At 29.8% G+C, this 27715-nt stretch overlaps 2 protein-coding genes across 15 annotated transcripts in view; one reads left to right on the forward strand and one right to left on the reverse strand.

Moving 5' to 3' along the window:
* Window positions 1-16842, reverse strand: part of LOC142327785 (transmembrane protein 39A) — a 39885-nt gene extending 23043 nt beyond the window's left edge. Inside the window, exons 1-5 of one of the 5 annotated variants that reach the window (XM_075371117.1) lie at window positions 16561-16732; window positions 14859-14968; window positions 13115-13213; window positions 7301-7493; window positions 1502-1543 (exon numbers count right to left, since the gene is read on the reverse strand). In XM_075371117.1, coding sequence (XP_075227232.1) covers window positions 1502-1543; window positions 7301-7493; window positions 13115-13206 — 327 coding nt within the window. In that variant the 5' untranslated portion in view covers window positions 13207-13213; window positions 14859-14968; window positions 16561-16732. The other 4 variants (XM_075371116.1, XM_075371114.1, XM_075371115.1 and 1 more) reach the window with 4 other exon arrangements.
* Window positions 16843-20971: 4129 nt separating this feature from the next.
* The window catches only part of LOC142328238 (uncharacterized), a 56987-nt gene continuing 50243 nt past the window's right edge, over window positions 20972-27715 (forward strand). For 5 of the 10 annotated variants that reach the window (XR_012757238.1, XR_012757235.1, XR_012757236.1 and 2 more), the window contains exons 1-2: window positions 20973-21471; window positions 22539-22672. Coding sequence is in view for 5 of the 10 variants with exons in the window: in XM_075371868.1 (XP_075227983.1) it covers window positions 21302-21471; window positions 22539-22672 (304 nt within the window). In the remaining 5 variants the exon portion in view is untranslated. Of the gene's footprint in view, window positions 21472-22538; window positions 22682-27715 lie in introns of those variants that run through there. The other 5 variants (XM_075371867.1, XM_075371866.1, XM_075371864.1 and 2 more) reach the window with 2 other exon arrangements.

Below are 27715 nucleotides of genomic sequence, written 5' to 3' on the forward strand. Positions count from 1 at the left end.
AAGCAAGTTATTTTAAAGAAGAGGTATGATCAGAAAGTATCTGATCTTGGCTTATAAAAAAAAATTGTCCTATTTAGTTTAATGACTTGTTACTTTGAAGCAGGATCTTTCTAATATAACTACTAATCCAGCAACATTTCCATTATCAGAAGTATTTTTCAAAGCTTTTTAGAGAATATCATAAGTCCTCTTATTACATTTCTTTTGATCTCTTCTCTGTTGTCATATCTCTTTTCTTTAAGTGAAGCTTTAAGCTTAGAAAAAAGGCAAAAATCACAAGAAGCCATGTCAGATGAATAAAAAGCATGCTAAAGTCACTCAATACTATGTTCTGCTAACAATCTCTGGATAAGTTATGATGCACAGGATGCAGCACTGGTGTGATGAATCTTCCAACTGCCATATTCCCAAAGCTATGGTCTTTGAATTTTTAGACAGGATGACTGCCTTTTTGTCAGGATCATAGTCAGACCCATGTTTTACTCTGGTTATTAATTTTTATATAAAATCAGAATCAATATTAGCACATTCCAGCATATCTTGTGCTACTTGTAGTCGGTTTTCCTTTTGCTCACTAGTTGGAAGTTTTGGGACAAATTTTGCTGCTACACGCCAACCCTGAGATCTTCTGTTAAAATCACTTGCACTGAACCAAATGAGATTCCTACTTCAACTTCAAGCACTCTTATTATCATCATCATTCATCACCATCTATCGAACATGTTGAATTTTTTCAATATTTTTGCTGGTGGAAGGTCTGCTAGAGCATACGTCACTTTCAATAGACACTTGGCTATTATGCAAATAGCAATACCACTGTTGAATCAGTGTACCACCCATAGTCTCTTCACCAAAAGCTTCTTTCTTATTGTTTGTATTTGCATGTCACCAAGTTTCTGACAAAATTTAATACAGATTCTCTGCTCAACCAATTCAGTCTTCTGTTTGAATAGCAACAAAAATATGTTAACCACTACTTTCATGTTTTATTTTCATGACTGCCACTAAGTAGCAACTAGCAATAATGACAGCAAAACAGTAAATCGTATGCAACCAATACAAATCAAGGTCATATTCCATAACATTCTCCCTACCATACTACAACAGGTTACAGCAATAAAAAATAAGGTTGAATACTTTTCAGACCGCACCTCATATACAGGGCATTCATTTTAAGTGTAACACAACTGATACCTTGAAAACCAGATATGCTGCAATGAATTTTAATTGAGAAACTTTTCCTCAACTTTTGAGTGCATTTAGAACACACTATTGGTATGCATGAAACCTTTTGCTGCTTTTTCAATACGGTGGCAAACTTTATTTTGGATTGAAATCCTCAATTTTGATGTTTACAGATACATATTCTAAGACATTTTTATTTAACAGGATAATCAAACTGACTTCATCTGCAACAAAATCAAATTGTATCATTTTGCTTTGTAACAACTTAATAAAATCCTAATCTCTATACCATTATTAAATATTTTATTATGCTTACACGTATTCCCATCTTAAGTACAATATCATCTACTGGAGCTCGCTGAAAAAATCAGAAAAAATTTTTAAAAGAGTCGTCAGATCACTGTTTGATGTCCATACTTATGAATTATGTATACTGATGTTTATAATGTATTATAATAATAAGCTCCAATAAATCTATAATGCAATAATTGTATTTAATATCTTCACAGGTTTATGTTTTTAAAAATTAAAATGGACTCTAAACCATATCTATTTTCATCATCTAGCCTATTTCTTGCAGTTTCCCTCAATCTGTTACAGGCAAATGCGGAAGCAATTTTTTTTTATATATGAACTAAATACTATCCCATTCTTGAGGCGGTGTGTATTATGTATTATTTTTAACAAATTATAATAAAAAATTTATTTTATTTTATTTATTTTCTTAGAACATTTTCTCCTAAATGCAATAACGAAATGTCAATATTATTAATTTAAAAAATAGTTTTTTTTTAAATTTACTACTAGAATAAGGATTAGTACAGAATTTTGGCTGCTATTTAAAGTGTAAAACTGTAAAGATGAAAAAAGTATTGTCAAAGCCTTTCTGCCATTCAAATCTTTTAATGCTCTCTTAAATTCAGAACTCAGTATTGTTTCTCCCATTTCATCCTCTTCGACTTCCTCTTCTTCCTTTATAACACCATTTTCTAATTCATTTCCTCTGTATAAATCTTCAATATATTTCACCCACCTATCGACTTTGTCTTTCATATTATAAATCAGTGTACCATCTTTGTTTAACACATTATTAGATTTTAATTTATGTACCCCAAAAATTTATCTTCTTAACTTTCCAGTATGCTCCGTCTATTTTACCAATGTTCATTTTTCTTTTCACTTCTGAACACTTTTCTTTAATCCACTCTTATTTTGTTAGTTTGCACTTCCTGATTATATTATTTCTTAATTGTCTATAGTTCCTTTTCCTTTCTTCATCACCAGCATTCTTATATTTTCTACATTCATCCATCGGCTGCAATATATCATCTGAAATCCAAAGTTTTCTGCCGGTTCTCTTTGTTCCACCTAAGTTCGCTTCTGCTGATTTTAAGAATTTCCTTTTTAACATTCTTCTTCTATATTTTCTACCTTATCTTTTTTACTCAGACCTCTTGCGATGTCCTCAAAAATCTTCTTTACTTCCTCTTCCTCAATAGCAGTCCAACAATACTGATGGACATAACAAAAAGCCAACTAAGAGGAAGAGCTGCATAACATTTGCTGAACCAGGAGCAAGAGATATGAAACACATGAAGTCTGAATCTTCCTGTCCCTTAGGAGAATTGTAACAAATATTAGATAGTATCAACACTCATATACAGAAACCACTATGTCGAATTTCATTCGATTGGTCCAGATTGGTCCATCCAGACTGATGATATCAAGCGAAAAAGAGATGACATACACATGTAAATACATATATGTGCATACAGACTTCTGGAATTTTTCAATGTAAAAACTGTGATTAAGACAGAGGATGTCATGAAACCAAAATCAGAAAAATTATATATATATATATATATATATATATATATAATATACATGTAAAACATATAAATTCAACCTTCCGGAACTTTTCAATGTTAGAATTGTATTTTTTTAGTTAAAGGAGGTCATGAAACAAAAATAGATAAATAAACAGATATATGTATATGTACAAACATATAAATTCAACCTTCCAGAACTATTCAATATTAAAATTATATTTTCTTAGTTAGAAGAGATCATGAAACATCAAGATTTACAATAAAAAAAACCCATATGTCAAATTTGCATTACTACACTTTCTCTTTATATATAGATATATCTGGGAAAGTAAAAACAGACGCAATTTATGCAACTGTTTTTAATAAAAATTAAAACTATTATGCCTTTTTAATAGATCAAATGTTTTTCCTCATACATATGATTTCAAACGACACTGATTTTTAATAATTCTGTCAAAATTTAATTTCATTATCTATATAAAATATGTTTTAGATTCTTAAATTATTTTGAACAACTTTTCAAAAGGAAGTTGGAGGGGGTAATGAAATTCAATTACATATAAAAATGGAAATAAACTAAGTGGGATATTCTTTAATTTAACTCTTTGGAGATAACACCACATCATTAGATTCTTCTAGTGAAGTTGAAAGAATATGATGTAAGAGACAAACTTTTGACATTAATGCCATCTTGTCTGAAATAAGATTGTAATGCATCAAGGTGAGTAATAAAACTGAATTCGTTAATACCTAGATAGCATTTTAGGTCAATTAAGAGAGGAGCACCACAATGAATAGTAGAACCTCTTTTTTATATAGTTTATAGATTATATAATTCTTCCTTATCATGCCAATGTTGAGTGTTATGTAGATGAAATTCTAATGCAGAGAGACAGCTTGGAAAAATTACAGATATAATGCTAAAAATTTACTAATCATTTTTCAATGGGTGGCTGATAAGTAATGCATAATTGCTTGTAACAGTAAAATAAAATGTATAGAGCAATGCACGCTGTGCTCCCTCCTCCAAGTTAAACTTTACAAATATACCAAATCTTGTTGAATTCTTTTTACAAATTCTTTACCAATAGCCACTGATAAATGGGTAGCAAAATGAGTCACTATATCAACATATTTAAAACAATGATTAGCGATTGAATTTTTAACAGCCAAAAAAGTGAATTCTAGCAACATTCATCATTGTTTACAAGTCAGTGATGAAACTATTAATCAAACAAATGAATAGAGCCAATAAATTTTGTGCACTGGCAGATAAAACAAATATTGAGAACAAACACTTGGTTATAATCTAGATTCTGTGACTGATCAGAAATGAACGTATCGATCCGACGCAACTATCACATTATGTAAACACTGCAACCCAACTAAGCAAATCAAAAGAACGAGTAGGAAAAAATATTAACCGACTGGATTACCTTCATGTAAATTCTCTTCATGAAAAATCTAGCCGACATTATGGGATTTTCACTTCTCGAATTTAAAGAGGAACCTGAAAAACATTCATTTCACCCAAGTAAAAAAAGCAGTGAGATTGTAGATCAAGGAGATGGTGCTGGAATTCTTTACTAACAAGATGAACAAACTGATTTACTACAGGAAGAAATGTAAATTTAACTAAGTTGAAAAGTAAAGTAAGTTCTTGTAGTCAATAAAATATGCCTTTTTTGTTCTATTTGGATATCTTTCATTTTGCTAGATATGATGTCTGTTGAGAAAATAACTGAACTTTATTTTTTTAACCTTAATTATTAATTTTACAGATTATTGGTCCTTATCCCCTTCAAAGTACTCCCCTCCCCCATTCACACACTTTTCCCAGTTTTCATTTTACGAAGCAGTCCTGGATAGCTTCATTTGAAATGACCCTTTAAGTTTCTAGATGAAAATGCTTTAATATCATCAATAGTCTCAAAACAGTGTCCTCTTTCATCACCAATTTTAATTTCAGAAATAAGAAAAAATTGCAAGGCGCCAGGTCTGGCAAGTAGGAAGGTTGAGGGAGGACAGTCATCTGATTTTTGATATAAAACTAACGAACTGACAAAGCTAAGTGTGAGAGTACATTGTCATGGTGAAGAAACCATGAGTTGTCTCACCACAACTCCGGTCTCTTTTTGCGGATTTTTCACATAACTGTTGTAAAACGCCTTGATAGTATATGCGATTCACTGTTTCACCTCGAGGCAAGAATTCAAAATACACATTCCATTAAAATTGAAGAAAACAGAGAGCATCACTTTGAAATTGGATCGAGACTGATGTGCTTTCTTGGGGCGTGGAGATTCTTTGCTGATCTATTATGATGATTGAACTTTTGTCTCAATGTCATAGCCATAAACTCAGCTTTTATCCCCTATTATGATCCTTTGCATGAATGCTTCATTGTCATTGGCTTGTTCAAGAAGTTGCCGATAACATTCACTTGTTCTTTCACTGTTCGGTCACTAAAATTTTGCTGCAACTCAATGCATGTTCAATTTTTCAGTCAAAATGTCATGACATCATTCAATCGAGATGCTAATCTCTTCTGCAAGTTCTCTGATAGTCAATCAGCAATTTGCATACACCATATCGTTGATTTTCTGAACACGAGTGCCATCAGTTGAAGTCAGAGGCCTTCTTGGTCAAGGGTCATCTTTTGACTGATGACCACTTTTATAAATTATGAAAACCATTCATGACATTGCGTATAACCCAGAACATCATCTTTGTAACTTATTGCAAAAGTTAAAACGTTTCTGTGAAAGTTTTCCCCAGTTTCCTGCAAAATTTTACAATGTATCGTTGTTCCTGAAAATCTCTAGTAACACTTTAACAAATTATACTCAAATAACTATAACACAACAACTAAATGAGATATCAACAATCCAAGAGTATATGGTTACAGAGGAGGCTATGCGGAACACAGTGCTGCCAACTGCATGTGATTAAATATCTCCGTTGGTGCGAAATTATAAATGTTAAGTTATTTTCTGAATAGACCTCATCTTAGCAAATGTGCATTAGTTTTATTACCTTAAAACCTAATTTGAATTAGTTTTGCTACCCCTTGAATTAACTATTTTATTGCCAATGTGTTGGATAAAAATTTTAACAAATTAAACAATTTATGTGTTAATCCCAGAAATAGCCAGTGTGATATAAGTATGTACAGATAATGTTTCTCCTTAAAAAATATGTAAAATTTCTTAGTACAACTAGCTTGGTCTGACGATAAAAAAAAAAAAACTTAACATTAAAATAATTTTTTTCTTTAAGGGTAAATTTTTATGTGTATCCACTGAATGTAAACATTCTGTTCTTGTCTTGTTTTGTTTGATTTAACATGAATAATACAGATTTTATTTCATTATTTTATCAAAATGTTAGAAATCAGCACTGAAAATCACAAACAGGAGGCTCTTTGTTTAATATCCTTCTACATTCTGCCAATTATATAAAAAGCTTTAACCCAAATTTTATTTGTATGAGAGTTGTTTCATTGTGAATGGCATATTACTTATTTATATTGTTATAATATTTGTACTGTGCATGTGTGTGTGTGTGTGTGTGTGTGTGCGCTCACTCATGCTCTCCCCTCTCACTCTCCCCCTCCCTCTCAATCTCTCTGTCTCATTTTTTATCAGAAGTATGAAGCCTGATTCTTCAAATTATAAATAAAAATATAAACTATAATAATAAAAAAAATCAATATTCCTTAGAAAATTGAAAAGTGGTTGTCAAAAATGTAATTATTTCTGAGGGTTCATTCAAAACATTTTGCTTAGCAGCTATGTAATCAGAAATTTTCCGCATGCTGTTGGCATTTGTAAGCACTTAATGCATCTAAAATACAAATAAAAGCATATGTAAAATAAAACATTCAAGAAAAATAAACTCTATAATAAGTAAACAGAATTACCACAGACATCACCTCAATGAGCCAATCAGTCACCCATTTTGACATTTAAACACTGTGACACATGCTAATGTTACAATAATGTGACATTAGTTGTCACTAAATTTAGTTAAAAAGGTATGGACATTTTTAATTATACATGAACATATTAACTAAGTACAAGAATACTTCCAATTTTGTCATAGAGTTTCAGCTGTTAGCATTGTTTCAGACCGGGTAAAATCAACTACTAAATTGCATTTAGACTTTCAGTACCGCTTGAACAATTCATAAAACCGACAAAAATATGTCATTCATAAAAAAAGGAAAATAGCTAAAAAATAGTAATTAAAAATAACAATAATAATAGTAATAAATAAATATTTACAATTGTGTAACGTGTGTAAGACTGTGACAACCACCATACAGAACGGTAAAGGTGTACAAACTGAAGAACAGTTGCCATGACAGTATAAACAAACATGATTACTTCAAACACCATGCTACTGTCATGCGGTAATGTAGGCACAGGAATGTGTTTCGGAGAAATCATTCCACTGTCACTGCTACCCCCTCCAGATCTAATAAAAAACAATAAAGTGAATTATAAAAAAAAATCACATAAATAAAATAATATGTTAGTTTAGTTACAAATAAACTACAAGTTTAGGTCGAACAGAACACAAAAAAATGTCTAAAACAAACTAACAAGGTCAACCTTGCCATTCATTGCTGTAATGTAACAAAAATACTGGAGAAGAAATGATGAAAGCAATGCTGGTTATGAAATACCACCGACGATTTTGAGAAATGAAGAATAATTAGTTGATGGACATTTTTGAATTTGTATAAAAACTGTAAAGTAATTTGTAGTATGTAAAAAGTATAAGATAAGATGGCAATCGTAACCAGAAGGATGGATCCATAAGAACAAAGGTTGGTAAAGAATAGCTAAACAAGGTTGGTTTACATAAACATAAAAATTATAGTGAAAACAAGAGAAAAATAGCTGAACAGAGTATTTGTTTTTTAAAAAGTGTGGGTAATCTGAACCTAGTCCAGGATATATCTCAGAAAAGTAAGAATATGATATAAGAGACTCTTATGCACAAATACTTATACATGCAGATGTGATTTAAGGATAAAGATTACAGAATGAGGACTTGCAAAATAAGGTTTCTGTATTAGTTACACAGACAATAGGAAATGAAAGAATCAGCCACATAGAATAAAGGGAATCTTAACTGGAGAAAATATAAATTTCAAGAATGAAATGATACGGGTAAGTAAAGAAAGAAGAAAGGACAACTAGGAGGTTATCTGACAAGTGTCAAAAGGTGGTATTCCAGTTAGGCTGAGGAATAAGTGGTTAGGGGAGCATTAAATATGTACACACAGAAAAAGGGAGATTGGAAGGTCTTGGAACATAAGCGGTGGCAAGATAGAAGACACAGTGAAGCTTACGTTTCACACCCACCCACTGGGCAGCTGGAAACCGCGCATATAATGATTAGTTTTGCAAAGTGATTTGTTTTTTGATTTCACTTAAAATTTGTACTTAATTTTCTTAATGGCTTACAAACAAAAAAACACTCTGGATGATGAATAGTGTATCTACATACTGAAATTCATAAATACTGAAGTTATGTACAGTTTATAGATTTCTGGCTAAACTTATTTATTTCAGTTGAAAATTTTTATAAAAAAAATCATTAAAACAAAACTTGCTATACAAACATAAGCAACTTAAGGATTCTATACCTAAAACAATGTTATAAATTAAAAACATGGTAATAAAAATGTAAAATATACATCATTTATTAAAAATAATCATTCAAATGTCAAGCAAACACCAAACTAAAACAAAAAATTTCAGTCCACAATACAAATTATAAAATTCACAAAAACTGACAATTCCATAATAATAAAGCAGTCTTACAAAGAAAAAAAATACAGACACTTTATTTTTAATTTTTATGTAATATCTTAATTACATTATTCAGTTATATTAATTAATTAATAAAATAGATTATTAACAATAATAAATAAAATAATAATAAGAAATTATAAATAATAAACATATAATTAATGGTACAATAATTATATTAATATAATTAACTAAATGTTTATAATTTTCTATTTTTATTTTTTATAAAACTAGTGTGAATTAAAATGTTTATATAAAATTATTAAAATACTATAAATTAATGATAAAACAGTAAAAAAATAAAAACAGTAAAACATTTAATTTTTTTTTTTAAATACTAAATTACATAAATTATGGTGTTTGAAACATGTTGTATATGACTGGCAATCTTAGGAAATTCGTAAAATGATTGGCACTCAAAACATAAAAAAAAAAAAAAAAAACAATTAAAATAAGCATAAATATTATAAAAACTAATATAAGTAGTTATTTAAAATACACCAAACTGAATCAATGAAATCAATTTCTGATAAAGTGTACAAAATTTTAACTGAAAAAAGAGTAACATTTGCATGTTATGAACCAATCAAATAAACATGATTGATAGATAATTAACCTTATTTCATAGCATTTAAAAAAAAATTTAATGTAATTATAATTATTTTAAGTCTCAAAATGTTATTACTGCATTCAGGTACTGAAAGAAAAGTGCAAGGAACTGTACATTATTTTAAGTCATGGCTACTCCCATTCATTCATTTGAGGATGGAAATAAAGACTAATTTTACTGATTACTACTAAACAATACAAACAAGAAATAAATGGAAAGATATTATTGACCTTCTATTTAAAGAAAGGAAATAATACGTTTTATATAGAATTTGATCACAGACACTTTAAGAAAAATCACATGAATGACTGAATTTCATTACAGTTAACAAGTAATATTAAACAAATTATACAAAAAAATAATGAATTACTCAAATTCATATTAAACAACTTCATGCCAAAATAAATAAACAATTTATAAAAGAAAAAATAAAAACCTAACAGAACAAATAAATAAATACCACTCAGTGAGTGGAATGGCAGCATTTCAGCCTTTCATCCAAAAAGACCCATATTCAAATCCCAGACAGGGTTGGCATTTTTCAACACTACAAAATTTTATGTTCCCATGCAGCCATGCTTTGAGCTAATGTAGTAGTCTAATTATCAACCAACAAAAAGATTAATTTGTCTTGTCCACCAATATTTTCTTAATAGAATTAAAAAATTATTACAATTTTGATGTCCTATATGTACAGAAAAAAAAATATTTAAAAAAAAAATCCCTTTCAGCACAATGGAAGGCGAAGGTAGATTTCACTGGTGCTAAGTAAGGGATAAAAAAGATTTCTACCTTAAAGTTAGGAAAAACTTTAAATTTACTCAATATGACAACGGTTGCATGTGAAACAATGTTCACATATTTAGCATATGACAAGCCCCATCTTCTTACAATTCCACCAATATTTTGGTCATTCCTTGTTGTAAGGGTTGGTCATGTAAAAAAATGTTTCAGACAAAAGTTTTAGGTAATGTTTAGAAGACTAATGATCACTTTGAATCCTGATTCAATCCTGTGCCTATTAAGGGGGAGGTATGATTTTTTTTCTTCGAAAATCCCATTTTTTCCGTCCACTGGGCCAATGGTGATATCATAAACCTTTACTTAGATAAGTTTTAGGCCCTTATCCAAAGAATAGTAGGAACTTTAAACGAGTTCAATATTTTATTTAATAAAAAAGTTATAGCAATATTTTTTTCCGAAGAAGCCCCTAATTTTCACCCCCATGATCCGATTTTCCCCATTAACGAACTAGATTTTGGGTCGTTATATTATATGTATCAATTTGAAAGTGATTGGTCCAAAATTATGGCAGTTATTGATGGACATGATATATATATATATTACATAAACTTGTGAACTGATGACGGTTTTGGGGTCTGGAGGAAGTTCACGCAAAGATATGTCAAAATTTTTTTGAAGTTGACTATGGCACCCATTACATACTATGGCTACCATGGCAGCCATTTAGCTTTCTTATGAAATCTACCTAAAAATTTAAAATTTGTTAAATATATCACCATACAAAAATACAAATGATGAACTAAATGAACAAATATAATTCAAACCACACACTTTTCAAACATATTCTTTGACTCTGCCTAATTAAAAAGAAAAAACCAGCAGCAGTAACATCAGCTGAAACCAATTTGCTAAGGTGTCATTATTAACAAAGTTGGCATAAAATGTTTAAAGTAAGTTTTTAAAAAATATTTTATTCTACAATTTGGTTAGATTTGTCATTACAAGTTTAAATATTAAATTAATATCATCAAGAACAAGGACATAGCTGAAATCTACCTTTTTATTCTAATAAAAGGAACATATATATAAATATTTATGAGGGGTGGCTAAAATGTAATGAATAGTTACCCCTAATGGCTAGTTACTAGCCGCTCATGACTTACACTTAAAGAAATACTTAAATGAAACTAATATGGCATCATATAAGTATATTTTTTTTGCTACAGAAATTTAACTTATTTTTCCATGTAGTCACCATTCCCATTCACAACACTACTCATTTCTCAAGAGTGAATTAGTTTTTACATTCCATCAATGAAGAGTGCTGGCCATCTTTCTTGGATCCAAAACCTCACTGAATCCTCATCCTCAGCATCCAAGGTGAAATGAATACGTTATGCCTCTTTAATTGAGGAAAGAAGTGAAAATCGCAGGGTGGCAAATCTGCTGAGTGTGGAGGGTGAAGAATTGGTACAAATTTCAAGTTTACATGAGTTATCATTTTGTACCTTTGAAGATAGAAACTGGTCTCTTTCTGAACTTATGATGTATATGCAGTATAACTTTGGGTCCCCTATTTATATGCAGTGTAGATAATTAAATATTATATGCCATCAGTTATTATTTGATGTCAAACATGAACAATAACATTCTGATAACTTGGTCGCCACTTCGATGGCCAGTATACCCAGAGACAGAAAGATCAGATCGCATGACTCAATGCTGTAAACTGGTCATTACAAAGTCAAGAGGTTGCATGTGATATGTCTAGATGAAGATTGTCATGTGACAGAATAATTGGCACGTTGAACATGACACAAGACACATGTCTCCAATAGTGTTTCAACATTTCTATATATCGCACAGAATTTATAGTCGATCCAGCCTCCAGGAAGTCAGTCATCATGTAGACGTTTGGAAACCCAGAACCTGTTCACAACATTCTTTTTGTTTACAAGGTACCAGACACAAACACATTTTATCGTAGCCCAGTTGTGCAATAATGTCCAACTTACTCTTTCAATATACCTACCCGAGTGGTGGTGCATTGTTGTGTTACCCTGGAATGCAATGTAACAACTCAGGAGCATTCCTCATACTCTCCTGACTTGGCACCAGTGGATTTTTACTTGTTTTCTAGCTAGAAAAATGGTGCTCTAATTCAAAAAGATTTGATTGTCTGAAAGGAATGGTTACAAGAACGCTGGTTACGAAACAGCTGAGGACAATATATCAAAATGATTCTAGGAATGTTTTCAACAACTTTATAGAAAGTTGGTGAAATTGTGTAGCTACAAAGGAAATTAGTCTGAAGGACCAAAAATAAACTGATTCCAGGAACTTTCTGAACCTACCTTGAGTGTATTTATATATATAAATCAACTTGATCTACTAATTTTTTAATTAAAAATCAAAAAATTTAAAAGATTAAAATACAAACACATATGCAAGTCATATGGAGTCAAATGGGTAATAAGCATGTGGCCAGCCAAATACAATACTCTGTTTTGTAGAAACATTTAAAGCCACATACATGTTACCCAATTGACTCCATATGCCTTGCATATGTGTATGTATTTTAATCTTTTAATTTTTAATCTCAATTTTAATATCTTTAACCTTTTAATATTTTTTATGTTTAATATGTAATTATACGAGAAGTCTTTTTACATACAACTGATGATGTGGGATCCTGCGAAAGTACTGTTGTAAAAAAGAACAAAATAAGGTAAAATATTTCTTAATTTTGTAATTGAGTGGATCAAGTTTATTTACATTATATATAAATATATATATATATATATATATATATATATAAGTTAATAAGTTATTATTGTATAAGTTACATTACAATATATAATTATGATTACATTATATATTATATTATATGAGTAATCAAATGTAACAACAGAATCTCTTACTTGGATTTACCAACATCATCAACCGATGCAAACAGCGGTTGTGGAGGACGACCGGATCCTGACCGGCTGAGATTTCTTCGTCCACTTGGCATAAGAATCCTAAAAATATAAATTAACATGACAGGTATCGTAAAAAAAAAATACCTATACAAATATATTTAATCTTTAAATTGCCTTTACTTACTTGCTTCAAAACTCATTCTGAATTTACTTTTATTAAGTGTATAATACAGATAAGCGATTGCAAATTTCACATTTGATTTTTCACGATTGATGAATCGCATTCATAAAACAATGTAAAAATACTAATATGTGCACTTACAAAAAAACAAACAGCTGATATATATTAAAATATGATAAATTATTAATCAAATATTATTTACTCCTTTTTATAGAAAATGTTTCTTCTATTTCACAAACACTTTTTCAGTATACACTACATTAACAGGTAAATAAAAAAAATATTTAATGAATTAAAAGTGTATTTTTTAATACAGAAGAACATCAGATTAAAATTTATTAATTCTAAATTATTGGGGTTGTAAGAAAGTAATTTCAGTTTTCAAATAGATGGCTTTATATTTGTTTTGAAGGACTTTGTCAGTGTTATGATTTTTTCTTTTACATTTTTTAGCTGCTACTTTTAGCATACTTTAGAAGCAGACTGAGCATAATTTTGTTTGCAGCTGTTTATAATTAATTTCAACATAGAGTGCAAAAACTAACATATTCAACATATTTTACTTTTTTATTTCCGTAAAGGCAAGAAAGTAGCTGAAGCTCACAAGGAGGTGTTTGAAGAATTTTATGGCGTTGAAGCCTAACAGAATGCACATGTCAAAATTGGTTTAAAATATCTATTCTGGAGATTTTTCACTCAAAGATGACCAACGTTCTGGTTCACCCTACTTAAGTTGATGAAGATCAAATCAAAGCTACAAATGAATTGGATCATCATATATAACTGTGTGAGAGACTGCAGAGAGGTTAAATGTATCACACACAACTGAAACCACATCAAATGTCTTGGACATGTTAAGAAGCATTTGGGTCCTGCGTAAACTGAAAGGGATTATTTAACACAAATTAATATTTGTGATATGCATCTCCAATGAAATGAAGTTGACCAATTTTTGAAACAATTATCACTAATGATGGAAACTGAATCATTTAGAATAAAATCATGGTCCAAGCATGATGAACCAGTACAAGCCAGATTGGACACTGAATTGCATAAAAAAAATCATGCTGTCAATTTAGTACAATTACATGTGTCATGCATTTTGAGGTGATACCAAGGAACCAAATGATCACATGTTTATTGTCAGCAATTAATAAGCAATCAAAGAAAATGGCCAGAACAGGCAAATTGCAAAGGAATCATGTTCCACCAAGACAATGCAAGGCCTTGCAAATCTTTGGTAACTCAGGAATTATTACAGCTTGGGTGGGAAATGATATCTCATCCCTCATAAAGCCCTGAATTTGCACCATCAGATTATCATTTATTTCAAAATCTGCAAAACTCTGGTAAAACTTCCACTAATGACAAAGACCTGAAATCACACTTGGTTCATTTTAACTGATAAGGACCATAACATCTATGAAAACGGAATCATCAAGTTGTCACAAAAATGCAAAAGGTTATCAGACATAATGAAATATATATAACTGAATAAGTTCATTCTTTGTACAAAAAACATTGAATTTTATTTCAGACTATAATATTGAAATTCTTACCAACCCAATATAATGTACTGTTTCTTTTATCCAATCATAAATTTTTAAATCTTAAATGTTCATTTATTATATTTTTTTCATGTAATTTTCTTAGAAGTCCTATTTCTTGATAAACTGCAAGTAATAATAAAATTAAAAAAATATTAAGAATGTAATAAATATAAATTAAATAAATACTTAATTTATATTTATTTATTTGTTATTTTATTTACATTATCTAATGTTAGATAAATTGGATAAAAGAAATACTGTATTTAATACAACAATTAAAAATTATAAACTCCATAATTCTCACTTTCACCATAGATTTCTTGATGGTGAAAATGAAAAAAAAAATCAGGATGTTTTATAATAGTAAGTTTAAATTTATTACTGAAAAGGGAATGTCATTATTCTTCTGTGTAAAAAATAAATAAATACAAAAACAAAAATAAGAAAACACATGCTTACATATTAAATAATACACGGTGGTCACAGAAAAAAAAACTAAGGGAGAAGCATAACTGAAAAATGGTAAGAATTTTGCTATCAAAGTCAGTCAGCAAAGAAAATTACATAGATCGTTAAGATGAATCAAATCATCTTTTATGTATCATAAGTTCTGATTCATAACAGCCATTTTTAACTACATGTGGAAAGATTTAATCAACTATTACAACTGTAGTTGATAGTGTAATATGAATTTAGTGGAAATTGTCATGGTTTTTTTTTTCAAATTTAGAAGACATGTGTTCAGAAAATAGTTCAAATATAAATTGGATTTGAAATATGTCTTTCAATATATCAGTTTTTTAATGTGTTTTAGCATATCTCATATTGTTTATGAATTCTGAGTTGAACTATTTATCTACAAATAAAAAACTGTTTATAAATTAAACTTCCCAGACTACATTTCATTCTACACTGTTTCTTAACAGTATGTAGCTTCAAAAATACAAAAAGAAAACACCATAAACCAATCAAAGGTACATACAATTCCTTTACTTCACACATAACAAAACACAACACAATATTATTAACTATCTGGGATTTCTAAATATACAAAAAGAAAAGTTCCATATCTCAACACACTTAAGCAATGTTAATAAAAATACAAACACATAATAATTAAAAAAAAAAAAACAACTTTAAGAAAAAAGGCAGTGTTAGTGTCATCGATGATAACTTTTTGATGCAGAAAAACATTCATTATACCTTAGGCTTTTGTTCAGTTTTGTTTAAAAATAATGATCTTATACTAAGTGAAATTGTTCCCTATTAAATATTTTTTTCAAAAAAAATATCAGGACAAAGTTAAATAATGAATACCAGGAAGAGTTATAAGTACTATGTAAATCTAAGTGCATACTTTTAACAATGTTCCAATGAGTTATCCTTGTTTACATAATTAAAAAAAAAAAGAGTTCTTACAACTAAGTCACAACAATAAGTAAATAGCTACATACTGAGATAGTTTATTAAATTAATAGGTTAATTCATCAATCAAATATAAACTAATCATAGTGATACTCGAAATTAAGAATGTTATCAACGGACCATAACCTCTATAAAGGACTATTCTAAAGAAATATCTGTTAAAAAAATTTAAGACAGATTTTCACTAAAGAAAGTTTAAAACTCAACATAAAACTGATCCCTTCTACTATGGTTGCGCATTTTTAAAAGAAAAGAACTAATATAATTAGAGTATAAGAATTGTTACTAACAGGATAAGTAGTTATTGATAACAAAGTTTGTTGTCCGGTCTGATAAGCTTTTCTTTAGTTTATATTATTTAAACAGAATACAATTAAACATAAACAGCATAAAACTATATCCAGAATATATTTCTAAAAATACAAAAGACTTTTTTCAATTACAATCAAGAACGAATTGTAACCTCACCAATTTAAAGATTCAGGTTTCGGATCGAAGACGATTTCATAACTTGTTAATAAGTCTTTTTTGAATCATTCTATAACTTCAAAAATTGTTTGACCAAATTAGAAATAAATGAAGTAATCAGTAGTCAATTGTACAACTATCATTTTACTAAGACCGAGTGGTGGTAGAATGTTAGTAGCAGATTTTGTGAAAAAGGATCGTAATCAGTTTACACACGTTAAGGCTGTTAACAAGATTGTGAGCAGGCTGCAGAGAACTTCACACAGCCGCTTTGAACCGGTGACCAGATCTGCGAGGCGCTTACTATATCCGTTAAGAGAATTTCTTCTTAATCTATCATACATCCCCATCTAGATATTATCATTGCTATGTTCAAAGTCCTGCGATTTTATTCGTTATGAAAAAAAGTACTACTAAAAGGGCAGCATAATATTGATGGCAAATGGCCGACCTTTTACGTATTTGTTATATAAAATTTTCAACGTTAAATGCTACCTTCAATTGATTCGTAACGAGTTATAAAATACTAAAAATAATAATAAAATAAAGATAAAAAAAATATATTAAAAATGTGTAACCTAAGACAAATGTACATGGTGTGCCGAGGTGTCTTCAAAAGCATGACCACATACGCAGCACCCGTTTGGGCGCATAGGTTGGATATGAATAGAGCACTTGTTCCAAAAATTTAGGCGTGCCCAGCGTGCAGCCTTAATTGTATGCACTGGTGTTTTAAAAACAGCAGTGGTAACCTCTTATGAGATTACCACGTATTGGGAAAGGCTCTGCTAATTGATTTAGTGGTGAAAGTTCGGGCAGTCATGTGGAGATTGCGAAGAGGCCGAGATATCTGGGATACAGTTTCGAGCCGGGCCAGTACCAGAGCGGAACGGTAATCACAATGCACCGAATTTAAATTTCGTTTAGTTGCCCATCTACCACCTGCGGAAGAGGCTGTAGAGCGATGGAAGAATGGCAGCTGGAATGGTACAACACGATTAAAGGAAAATCCTTTTATTAGTTTATACAGGATCTGGGGGGATGGTATGCTTCGAGCTCGTTTTTAAGAGCAACGGGCACCCGGGTACTCACCAACCATGTTAGTTTAAACCAATATCTGTTTCCGTTCCGCCTGGCAGCTGATGAGTTGTGTATCTGCGGGAGGTCCAGTCGAATGAACATATGGTGTTCGACTGCCCCACTCTTAGTGGGGCCATAAATCGGGCCACTCTGAAATTTAGAAGTCAAGGAGAAAATTAGCCATTCACTAACGACTAGTCAATATTACGCAAGTCTCATTGTCGGACCGTGTGGGAGTTTCTTGTTGCGGTTGTGTTGTTCAACCAGCATCAGTAGCTTATTAAGGGAAAAGACTCCTAGGGAGCTGCTATAGGAGGCTATCTTCGAGGAATAGTCGGCTATCGGCAACAGCTCCAAGCGATATAAATAGTGGACAAATACTTGTTGGCACTCAGCGACCTAGGCGTGGCAGCGAATTGCTCTCTTTAGTCTTAAGGTGGCAACTTAATGTTTATATTTACGATATCATATATTGTACTAAAGACGTGGTGCGCCTACCCAACTTAGTTTAATAAATGACAAGTGAACGGCTTGACACAAAAGCTAATGGTGTATTTATCAAGCTTATACCGTTCAGGCTATTAGGTTGACTCTAGAAGCTAAATAGGATGTTGGTTGCTTAGACTGTTTGAGACACAATTAGGTGTCACAAGATGCAAGGCACACCTACAGAAGTAAGGTTTTAATCTGGACTCTGTTTTGTGTGACTGTGACAATGTGTGGATTTCAGCTCATTTGCATCTGTGTCATTTTTGCCCAGCCAAGTACACACATATCTCATTAACCACACATCTCAGGAACAGTTAACCTGAGACTGTACAAGAATACATACACTTCATTTACATTCATACATATCATCCTCATTTATCCTCTGAAGTCACACCTTACAGTGATTCTGGAGGCTAAACAGAAAAAGAAAGAAAAGTACACACAGAAGGAACTGCTTGAGGCGGCAAAGAATATATTTGACGTCACTAATTTTTGGCACACTATTTTTTAAATAAACTGTGATGTGTACATATCTGTATCATACTTTTGTTTGATTTAAACCATCCAATGAATTTTTTAATTTAATTTAAAGTAATTTTTATATGCTTTTGATGCAATAATAAACAGTCTTACAATAATGTGATATATATACTGTATTATTATGTACTGATCAGAATAAGAAATTTATTTATTCATGTTTTAATTTGAATAATTTAAAAAGAAAAACCAACCCTCATCCATATCCACCAGCGTAAATGAACCATTCTGACTAGATACATACCCACGTAAGGAAATATAACAATCGTTAGAAATGCTAAATTGCACCTCTAACTATTCCATAACTTGAATTCAGAATTTTTTGTGGTTGATTATAAGAGAGGTTATCTCTAAAGTAAAGACCATTTCATTGTAAAAGTATTTATTCTGAAAACTTTATAAATATTGTTTATTTCTCTTGAACTACACACCTTATACAACTTTCCTACAAATTTGCCACATGAATTAAGACATTTATCGTAGCAATACACCAGCTTCAATACATCCTCGTCGTATTCTTCTGCCACCAGTCCATTTAGCCACTCATTAACAGCATTTTTAAATTCATCGTCACCCGCAAATTGCTTATCACTCAAAAATTCTTCCAACTTCCCAAACAAATGGTAATCAGAAGGAGCTAAGTCCAGACTATATAGTGGCTGATCGTAAATTTCCCATCCAAAAATTCTCAGTAAATCACGTATCGGAGCCGCAATATGTGGACGTGCATTATTGTGCAGCAGGAAGACGTCGTCGGTCAGCCTCTCATGTTGCCGATTTTGAATGGCGTTCCGTAACTGACGTAGAGTTTCTCAGTAGGCTTGTGCAATTATAATCGTTCCACGTGGCATGAAATCAATCAACAGTAGATTTAAACCAGTATTTTCTGCTCAATCTGCTTATATGTGAATTTAGAAGTACGACACATAAAACGATAAATCAAAATGGCAGTGTGTATGACTAGATGTTTAAATGCTTTTTATGATGTTAATTATAGCTGTAGCGAAGAGGATTACATTAATAATGCCACATGGCATACCATTTTCCAATGTGTTTGATCTGGAAAATATTTCTCTTATTTCACAGGATTAATTTGCAGTTGCCCTTAATTCACAGGGAATTCTGCGATGAAGCTTATCGTATTGACGTCTATACCCTACTTCTAACTATGTTCAATGTAACTCTTCGCCAAGCTATACAGTATCCTTTCATAAAAACGAAAAAGGCATTGAAGGGTAATAAAAGCATTCTGTAATGCTAATAGAATAGGTGCTTTAAGTGGTCAGTGGACAATCTTCTTTCTCTGAATCAGGTTCGTTCTGGTAAAATAAGAGATTTATCTCAACGTACCATACTAACCTATAATTCATGTTTTTCTACATCAGCTTTTGTAAAATGATTGCAAGAGGTACATTGTGGTAGCTGAAGGTGCATGATTTTTCTTATTGGACTTTAAAACAAAAGAAACGCAGTAGTCTAATAATAATTTAAGAAAAATACGCTCTTCAAAAATTAAACGAACCGATCCTCTACGGAAAACGTGTCTTACTTATTATCATTCTATAGAATCTTTTGTGTTGTTTCCGATTCTACAGATGTGGATCTGACGTATTTGTTTGCCATCAGTATTATCACTATTTTTAGACTATATCTCTAATTATAGCTGATTTCAACGCAAAATGTTACAATTTTTCTTGTCTGCAGACTATGAATTAATAAATAGGTCTTTAAGTTCTGGCCAAATCTTCAACAATACAGGTCGCAACAAAAAATTACTCCTATCACTCTTAGAACTATCAGTTCAGTCTTTGTTCAGGAACGTTACCTATAAGTTAAAGACGCTATTTACTTTTTTCTTAAGGAATAATCTTCAGTTACGCCAGTCTATAATTTAGATACTTAAATCATTTTACTTTTTATTTATTTTTGTCTAATTTTATTTGTTTTTTATAAACTGAACACTGTTGTTACTATTTATTTAGTTTTAAAATTTACCCGTATTACCGAACATTGTAATGATTAACACCGAATTTAGTTACTGGAAAAATTTAGTAATGTACATTTTCTGATAAAAACTATTTTTTTCTAAATTTTCATACTTGCATCGATAACTACTTAAAAAATGAATCGTAAACAGAAATCTTGCTCGTGATGATGGTATAACTGTTAATACTTTTTGGCTGATGATGGAAGATGAATTATGTTTGGAATTCTAGATTTTAAGCAGTACTTTTAATTACGATTTAAATTACGCTCTTCTCATCACTTCTGTGGGGTTTTCGTAAATTTATAATGTGACTCATTCCTATTTATAATAATTTTATTCTAACCTTACTTTTGTGCCATCAACAGGATGTTATTGAACAAGATACGAAAAAAGGTATTTTTGAAAAAATATAATTTTGTGTCGTTGGTTTGGTAAATATATGATTACAGCGAGTACTATTTATTAACAAAATGAGTTTTGATACTACTTGGGATGTTGATAAGTATAAATCTGAATTTGAATCCGATGAACACTGGAAACTACGTAGAGACTTTATTTTGGCTCACAAGGACAAATTTCCAGAAGAACGATTGATATGCCTTGCCCAGGTGTTTTTTAATGTTGAATTTCTAGGTTGCAGGTAAGCTTTATTTGTCCAAATTATGTTAGCCTTATCCAGCTGTAAATTACCACCCATTACTATTCGTTATTTCTTATCAATGTAGAATGTTTAGAAATGTTTTGTCATTTTATTTTGAAAACCTTAATAAGAATTCACCTTCTAGATTTAGTAAAACCCATAAAACTTCTGCCTCAATAAGCAAATATTTTTCTCTTAACTGAATCGATCATGTTATAAATAATAATGTAAGTGGACTTATGTCACAATTTAAAACTGCTAACACAACACTAAAAATAAGAATTTATGTGAAAGTACTAAGATCATCATTATTTGGGTTAAATGGGATTGTGTATTAATATTTAGTGCTACTTCCATTACTTTACATTACATTTATTTTATATTTACAATACTTACACTATTTTTCCATTCGGACTATGAAACCTTGCTTTATAATCAATAGCTTATCAGGCTTAAAATTAGTGTAAATGAATAATTTAAATTAATTTATCTTCTTTCCTGAATCTATCTATTTTTGGCTTGTTTTATAAAGGGCTTGTTGGAAATTAGCACTTTAATGAAGATTAAAAATTTTTTGCTCAAATTTTAATAAGCTGGCTTTGAGACAACGTTGTACTTGAATTATAACAAAAAATTGCCATTAAAAGGGAATGTTCTTGGATATTTTTTGAGTGTTTTAACTAATTTTGTAATGTAAGGAGTTCATAATTTATTGGATTCAAAAGAAAATCTTTTTAACATTTACAAGACAGCAAAATAATTAAAATACTGTCATGTGTAAATGAATAAGAAAGATCAAAAACGTAGTCATACAATCTCCCACATAAGTTATAAATTTGTTGTCTAATTTTCCCCATATCTGAGGTGTTCTGATTTTTGTCTTGCCTACAGCGTGATTCTGTTTATATATAGTCATGTACAAAAAGAAAAAGTAATTTCACAAATTCGGGGAATTATGTTATGCATGTGGTAAAAAATTAATTGATATTACACTACTTGATAATATCAAAACTTGTATGCCAAAAGTTAAATACAAACTACTCAATTTTTTTTATTATTAAATTTAGATATCCAGAGAAAACTATGAAATTAGTTGAAGAATTATCTAAGGATGTGGCAGCTGAACACCGTGAACAAATGAAATCAAAATTACAAAGAACTTTTGTTGGTGCATCTGATGCAGCTGGTTCCAAAATCAAAGGTAGTAACTGTGAGTAATTTATTTTTGGGAAAGTTGTTTTTTTTTTATTTAATGCTTATTTTTTGGCTTTCATTTTCATTACTTTTCATCTTTTTTTAGGGAATAAAATATTATGACTTGAAAAAAAATAGTACTGAAAATTTGGAAATAGTTGTTTTCAGTTCCGTTTAAATTTTAGTTTTTGAATTTGTCCCTAATTAAAAATAAACTACTACCTACTGTCTAATCCTTAATCTGATGCTGGCTTCAAAAGGTCAACATTTAAAGTAGAATTTAAAAAAAATTATTTCATTTTTAGAAGTTATTTTTAGTGTTGGTATTATTATTATATTTTTTTTAGTTTCCTTTATTTTACAGTTTTTAATTTTATGCTTATTTAAAATTTGGAAGGTATATAAAAAACACGGTTTATATGGAAAAAAGTAATTTGTAAGAAATGCCACGGTAAGAAACCATAGAGTGATAAGAGAAGGGAATTTGATGCCTACTTTTAAAATCAGGTTGGAGTTTATAATTTCATCAGGTTGGAGTAATCAGTTTACTACCTGAAACTTAAGATATTCATCGTTCTTATGATCCTTTATAGAAATATAATACAAACAAGAAATAGAATTTAACCAGAAGTTTTATAGTAATCTGTTTTACAAAATGTATTTTATGGATAAGTTAATACTCATCCAAATTTGTTTTATACAGTAAGTTGTGATTAGTGATAAATCTGAGAGCAACAATCCACATGTAATTAGTAAAAATTTGTTTCCAATTTTTGAAGTTCTATATGCATATAACACAAATGAGGCCGCAATGGGAGACATTAGTAACTAATAATTTGCAATACTACTACAATTTAAATGGCTAGATAAACTAATATTATTTGCTTTAATTATCACAATATTTAATTTTAAAATTAAAAAAAATGCTTTTGGTTTTAAATTTCTTAATACAATAAATTTTGAAAGAATAAAATTTTTCAAGAAATATCAAAATGCTTTCACTCTACAGCTTAGCAGTTTACTAACCTTAAGTAATATTCATTTATTATGTTTTGTTAGTTGTATTATGTTTGGTGTTATACATCCAGATTTGTCAATTATAATTATAAGTCTAAGTCGACAGTGTTTACAGGTGATGTTTTGTGTACATTATGTTTTACATAACTCCAAAAATAATAATCTAGAGGAGACAGATCAGAAGACCTGGCAGGGAATTCTATGGCTCTACCTCCTACCTAATGATCTGGAAATTTATTTTAATCACAACTCTTAATATTCCTACTTAGAGATAAGTTAACATTACAAAAACAAAATATTGGTACAATTAAATTAATTTTCGTAAAACACTAATAATAAAATACAAACAAGAACAAGAAAGTTGCAATGCCCGCCAAAGTGAAAACTTTTTTGTGTGGGCTATTTCCTGTATATAAATTAGAAACAAAACAAACTTATTTTAATTAAAAATTTTAGAAAATTGTAAAAGTGAATATAGTTAAAACATATTACATATTAAAATATATGCAAACATGAATCAAATACTAACTATCATTATATAATTAAGAAATTATGAATAATCAAGATCAAGAATATAAATCATATAATATATAGAGTTATGTATAAGTAGTGTGATGTATAAAGAATGTGTGTTATAAATTATATAATGTGTAAAGTATGTAAATATTTAAGTAGTAATTTAGACTGCAAATCAACTTAAGTAAACTAATACATTTAAAACAATATTTAAGAAACTAACCAAAAGAAACAGAGAAAAACGTTAGGAAGCAATAAATTAACTTCCCAAATATTTTTGTTGACGAATTGAGAACAAAAATCTCAATCTCTCATGTTCTCATCTCCAAGCCACAATTATTCTGTCACTGCACCTGTACAACAACAACAACACATTTATTCTCTTGGTTTTATTTATAGGATGCATCAATTGAATAAATAAAGATAATAGTAGAATTTACAGTGGAGAACAATGATTTGAACCACTACAATTTAATTCTCCAGTAAATAATGAATTTAGAGAAAATCAAATATTGTATGTGTATGTTGAAGTAAGAAGCCATAATGAAAAGTTAATAACTTCCATTGTTGTAACATAATGCAAATTGTGTTGTAAAGTAAAATTTGTAATACATTTTTTAAATTTAAAACTTGTTTAGATTGTTCAGTTTTTTCAAAATTTACTGCCTTTAAGTAATTTAGAACAGAAAACATTTTAATGAATTTTAAAATTAAATATTGTGATTATTAAAGTAATTCATATCAGTTGACGTAGTGATTTAATTTGTAGTACTGTTGCAAACTATTACTTATTATGAATTATTACTGTTATTCATTATTGTGAAGGCTATTATTACTGTTTGGGCCATTAATTGCAATATTAACTGTTTAAAGTTTGTTATTGGTTGTAATTCTGAAGGTAATACTGAATAAAAAAGTTACTAGGAGACTTTTTACTTTTATTGATACTGTGATTTCCCAACTTTGAATGCAAAACTCAAAAAATAAGGCATTTATAGAGAAACCGTTTTCACTTTGTTTTTCTCACAGAATTTTACATTAAAATCATGTATCACATCTTTACCTTCCTATTAAAAAAAAAGAAAGGTTTGATTCAATGTATCCAAGTGGGTGGACAAAAATTTCAATCATCATAAGTAGTAATTTTGTAACTATATAGATTTGCACTTTTTCCTGCCTCTAGTATCCCTCAATTTTGAAATATGAAACCATTTCCATTCTTTAATATATGCTTGTATATAAAAAATATATATGCAGAATTGAGAATTTTCTTTTATTGAAGTAGAGACTCAGTTTTTTTTTTAGTGTTTAATATTTGAAGTCAGTCGATGTATTCAGCTTGTTACAAAAATTTCCCATTTGATTTGCAATCACAACTTTTTGAGTTTTAAAGAAATTATGTATTCTTTTAAAAAGTGATTGTATTATTTTAATTTGCAATATGTTGAACTAAATGCATGAAATTCATTATAAACATTAGTACATGTGTGATATAAAACTAATAGTGGTAATGCAATGGAGGTGGCCAGTGAATTCTTATTTATTTTGTAATTTGTGTTGCTTTAACTACTATGGCTTCGTTTATGTTGTGCTATAATTAGTATGGTAAAAATTAACAAAAGTCCTGATTCTAAAAAATATTTTGTATTACAGTTCATCTTTTATAAATTGTGTCATCTCATACATTTCATTTTGTCATTTTACACTTAAGTTTTACATGTTTTGTGGATTTGAGCAGGTCAGATTTTTACAGCCAAATATTCTTCTTCCCTTTTACTTAGTTGAATGAGATATGAAAATTTTTAGTGTGCAACAAATATCATTGTTGCTGCCAGGATTTGTGAGGAACTTTGTATGATGGATATTTTAAATGGTATGATGGTGTAATTCTGCTATGGAGGTTGGCCATAGCAACATATCATCTTTTATGCTGAAACTGTAATTTTTTTAATAAAAAGAGCACAAAAACCAGATGATTTCTAATTGACTGTATTAATCTTACAGCATACAGATATGTATATCATTTTCATCATCTTCAAATATTGTTTGGTGGTTTATTAATTTACTTTTATCTTTGAATTTATAAATATAATATACCTGACCACCAGCCAGAACACAAAATTTAGTTCTTAAATCAGCAAATTTTGAAAAACCAATTTTTAAATTGTTTTTCTTTGAAAGCTATGTACAATTCTTTTAAGTTACATAAGATAAGCCTTTTTTGAATATTAATTTTTTCCCATCAGCTTGTCTTACAGACACAATCCTTTTTGCCTGGCATCATCGGCTACGCTCATCATTCTGGTAAAAATCTTGGACACATTTAATAATATTTTCATCAATTATGTGACTGTGTTTCTTTTTACTAATTTGTGGCAAAATTCCACTTGCTTTAACTAATTGTTGGGATTGACAGGCTAAATTCTGACTAATACTAAACTCATTTTGAATTTTAGCATGCTCCAGGTGCTTGATAATAAACTTAAAATATTAATTTCTTCCTGGATTGATGCACACAGTGCTCTGCCTTGAATAATTTTAATTTTGGTTTGCTTGTTGAAAGTGTCAAAGATATTTCTCGAAGAGATTTCCTAACCGATTTAGTGTGACAGCTAAATGGGTCACAGGAACTTTTCCCATTAATATGAAAATATTTATCTAAATATTCGGTTTTATGAAAAGTTAAAATATTTTTTGTTTCAGTTCATCCATTTCTTAAAGATATCAATGTTATTTGCTGTTCGGTAAACTGTAAAATATTGTGCAATACTGAAGATCTATTCTTAGTCAATTTGTGACATACTGTTTCAGTGCTTATGTGAATTGAACACTCCATAATCTGTTTTTATAAAATGCAACGGTTCTTACAATAACAATACAGATAGTATAAATTATAAAACTATTAATTGCACCTTACTTTGTCTTCTCCCAGTTCCTCTACAGCTAAAATAGAAATTTCTCTAATTAATAAAATTAAAAATAAAAGATATAGCATAAAAGAGAAGTTCACTGCTAATAAAATTACTTTATAAACAAGTGTACATTACCTAACCACGGTATTAACATTACCAACAATACAACATATCACACTGAAATCAAAACAGTAACTGAGCCTTCTACAATGTTTACATTCAGGATTACACAAACGTTCATGTTCATGCATGTCTGTTCACTTATGTGTTTAAACATGAGTTTCTGTGTATGAGTCATACTTTCTGTAACAAACTATCTGGAATATAAGATATCTCATTATAGACATATCAAAATATTTTGTATAGTAACCTACATTACTATCTGAAAAAATACATGATGTGAAGTTTTTGAATACATTGTTCACAGTTAGAAGGAACAGTGTTTTTAGTGGTTTTGATGGCTTCATTATTCGTTAACTCCTTTGAGTAACAAAATAAATTTTATATGGTTTTAAAGTACATAAAAAGTACTTGCTACTGTAAAAATTTCTGATTTTTGTCACTTGTCCCACATGTGGTTTTTGGACCCCAAAAATGAGATCTTC

Source organism: Lycorma delicatula, chromosome 7 (genome assembly GCF_047948215.1).
Source record: "Lycorma delicatula isolate Av1 chromosome 7, ASM4794821v1, whole genome shotgun sequence".
Taxonomy (NCBI): Eukaryota; Metazoa; Arthropoda; class Insecta; order Hemiptera; family Fulgoridae; genus Lycorma; species Lycorma delicatula.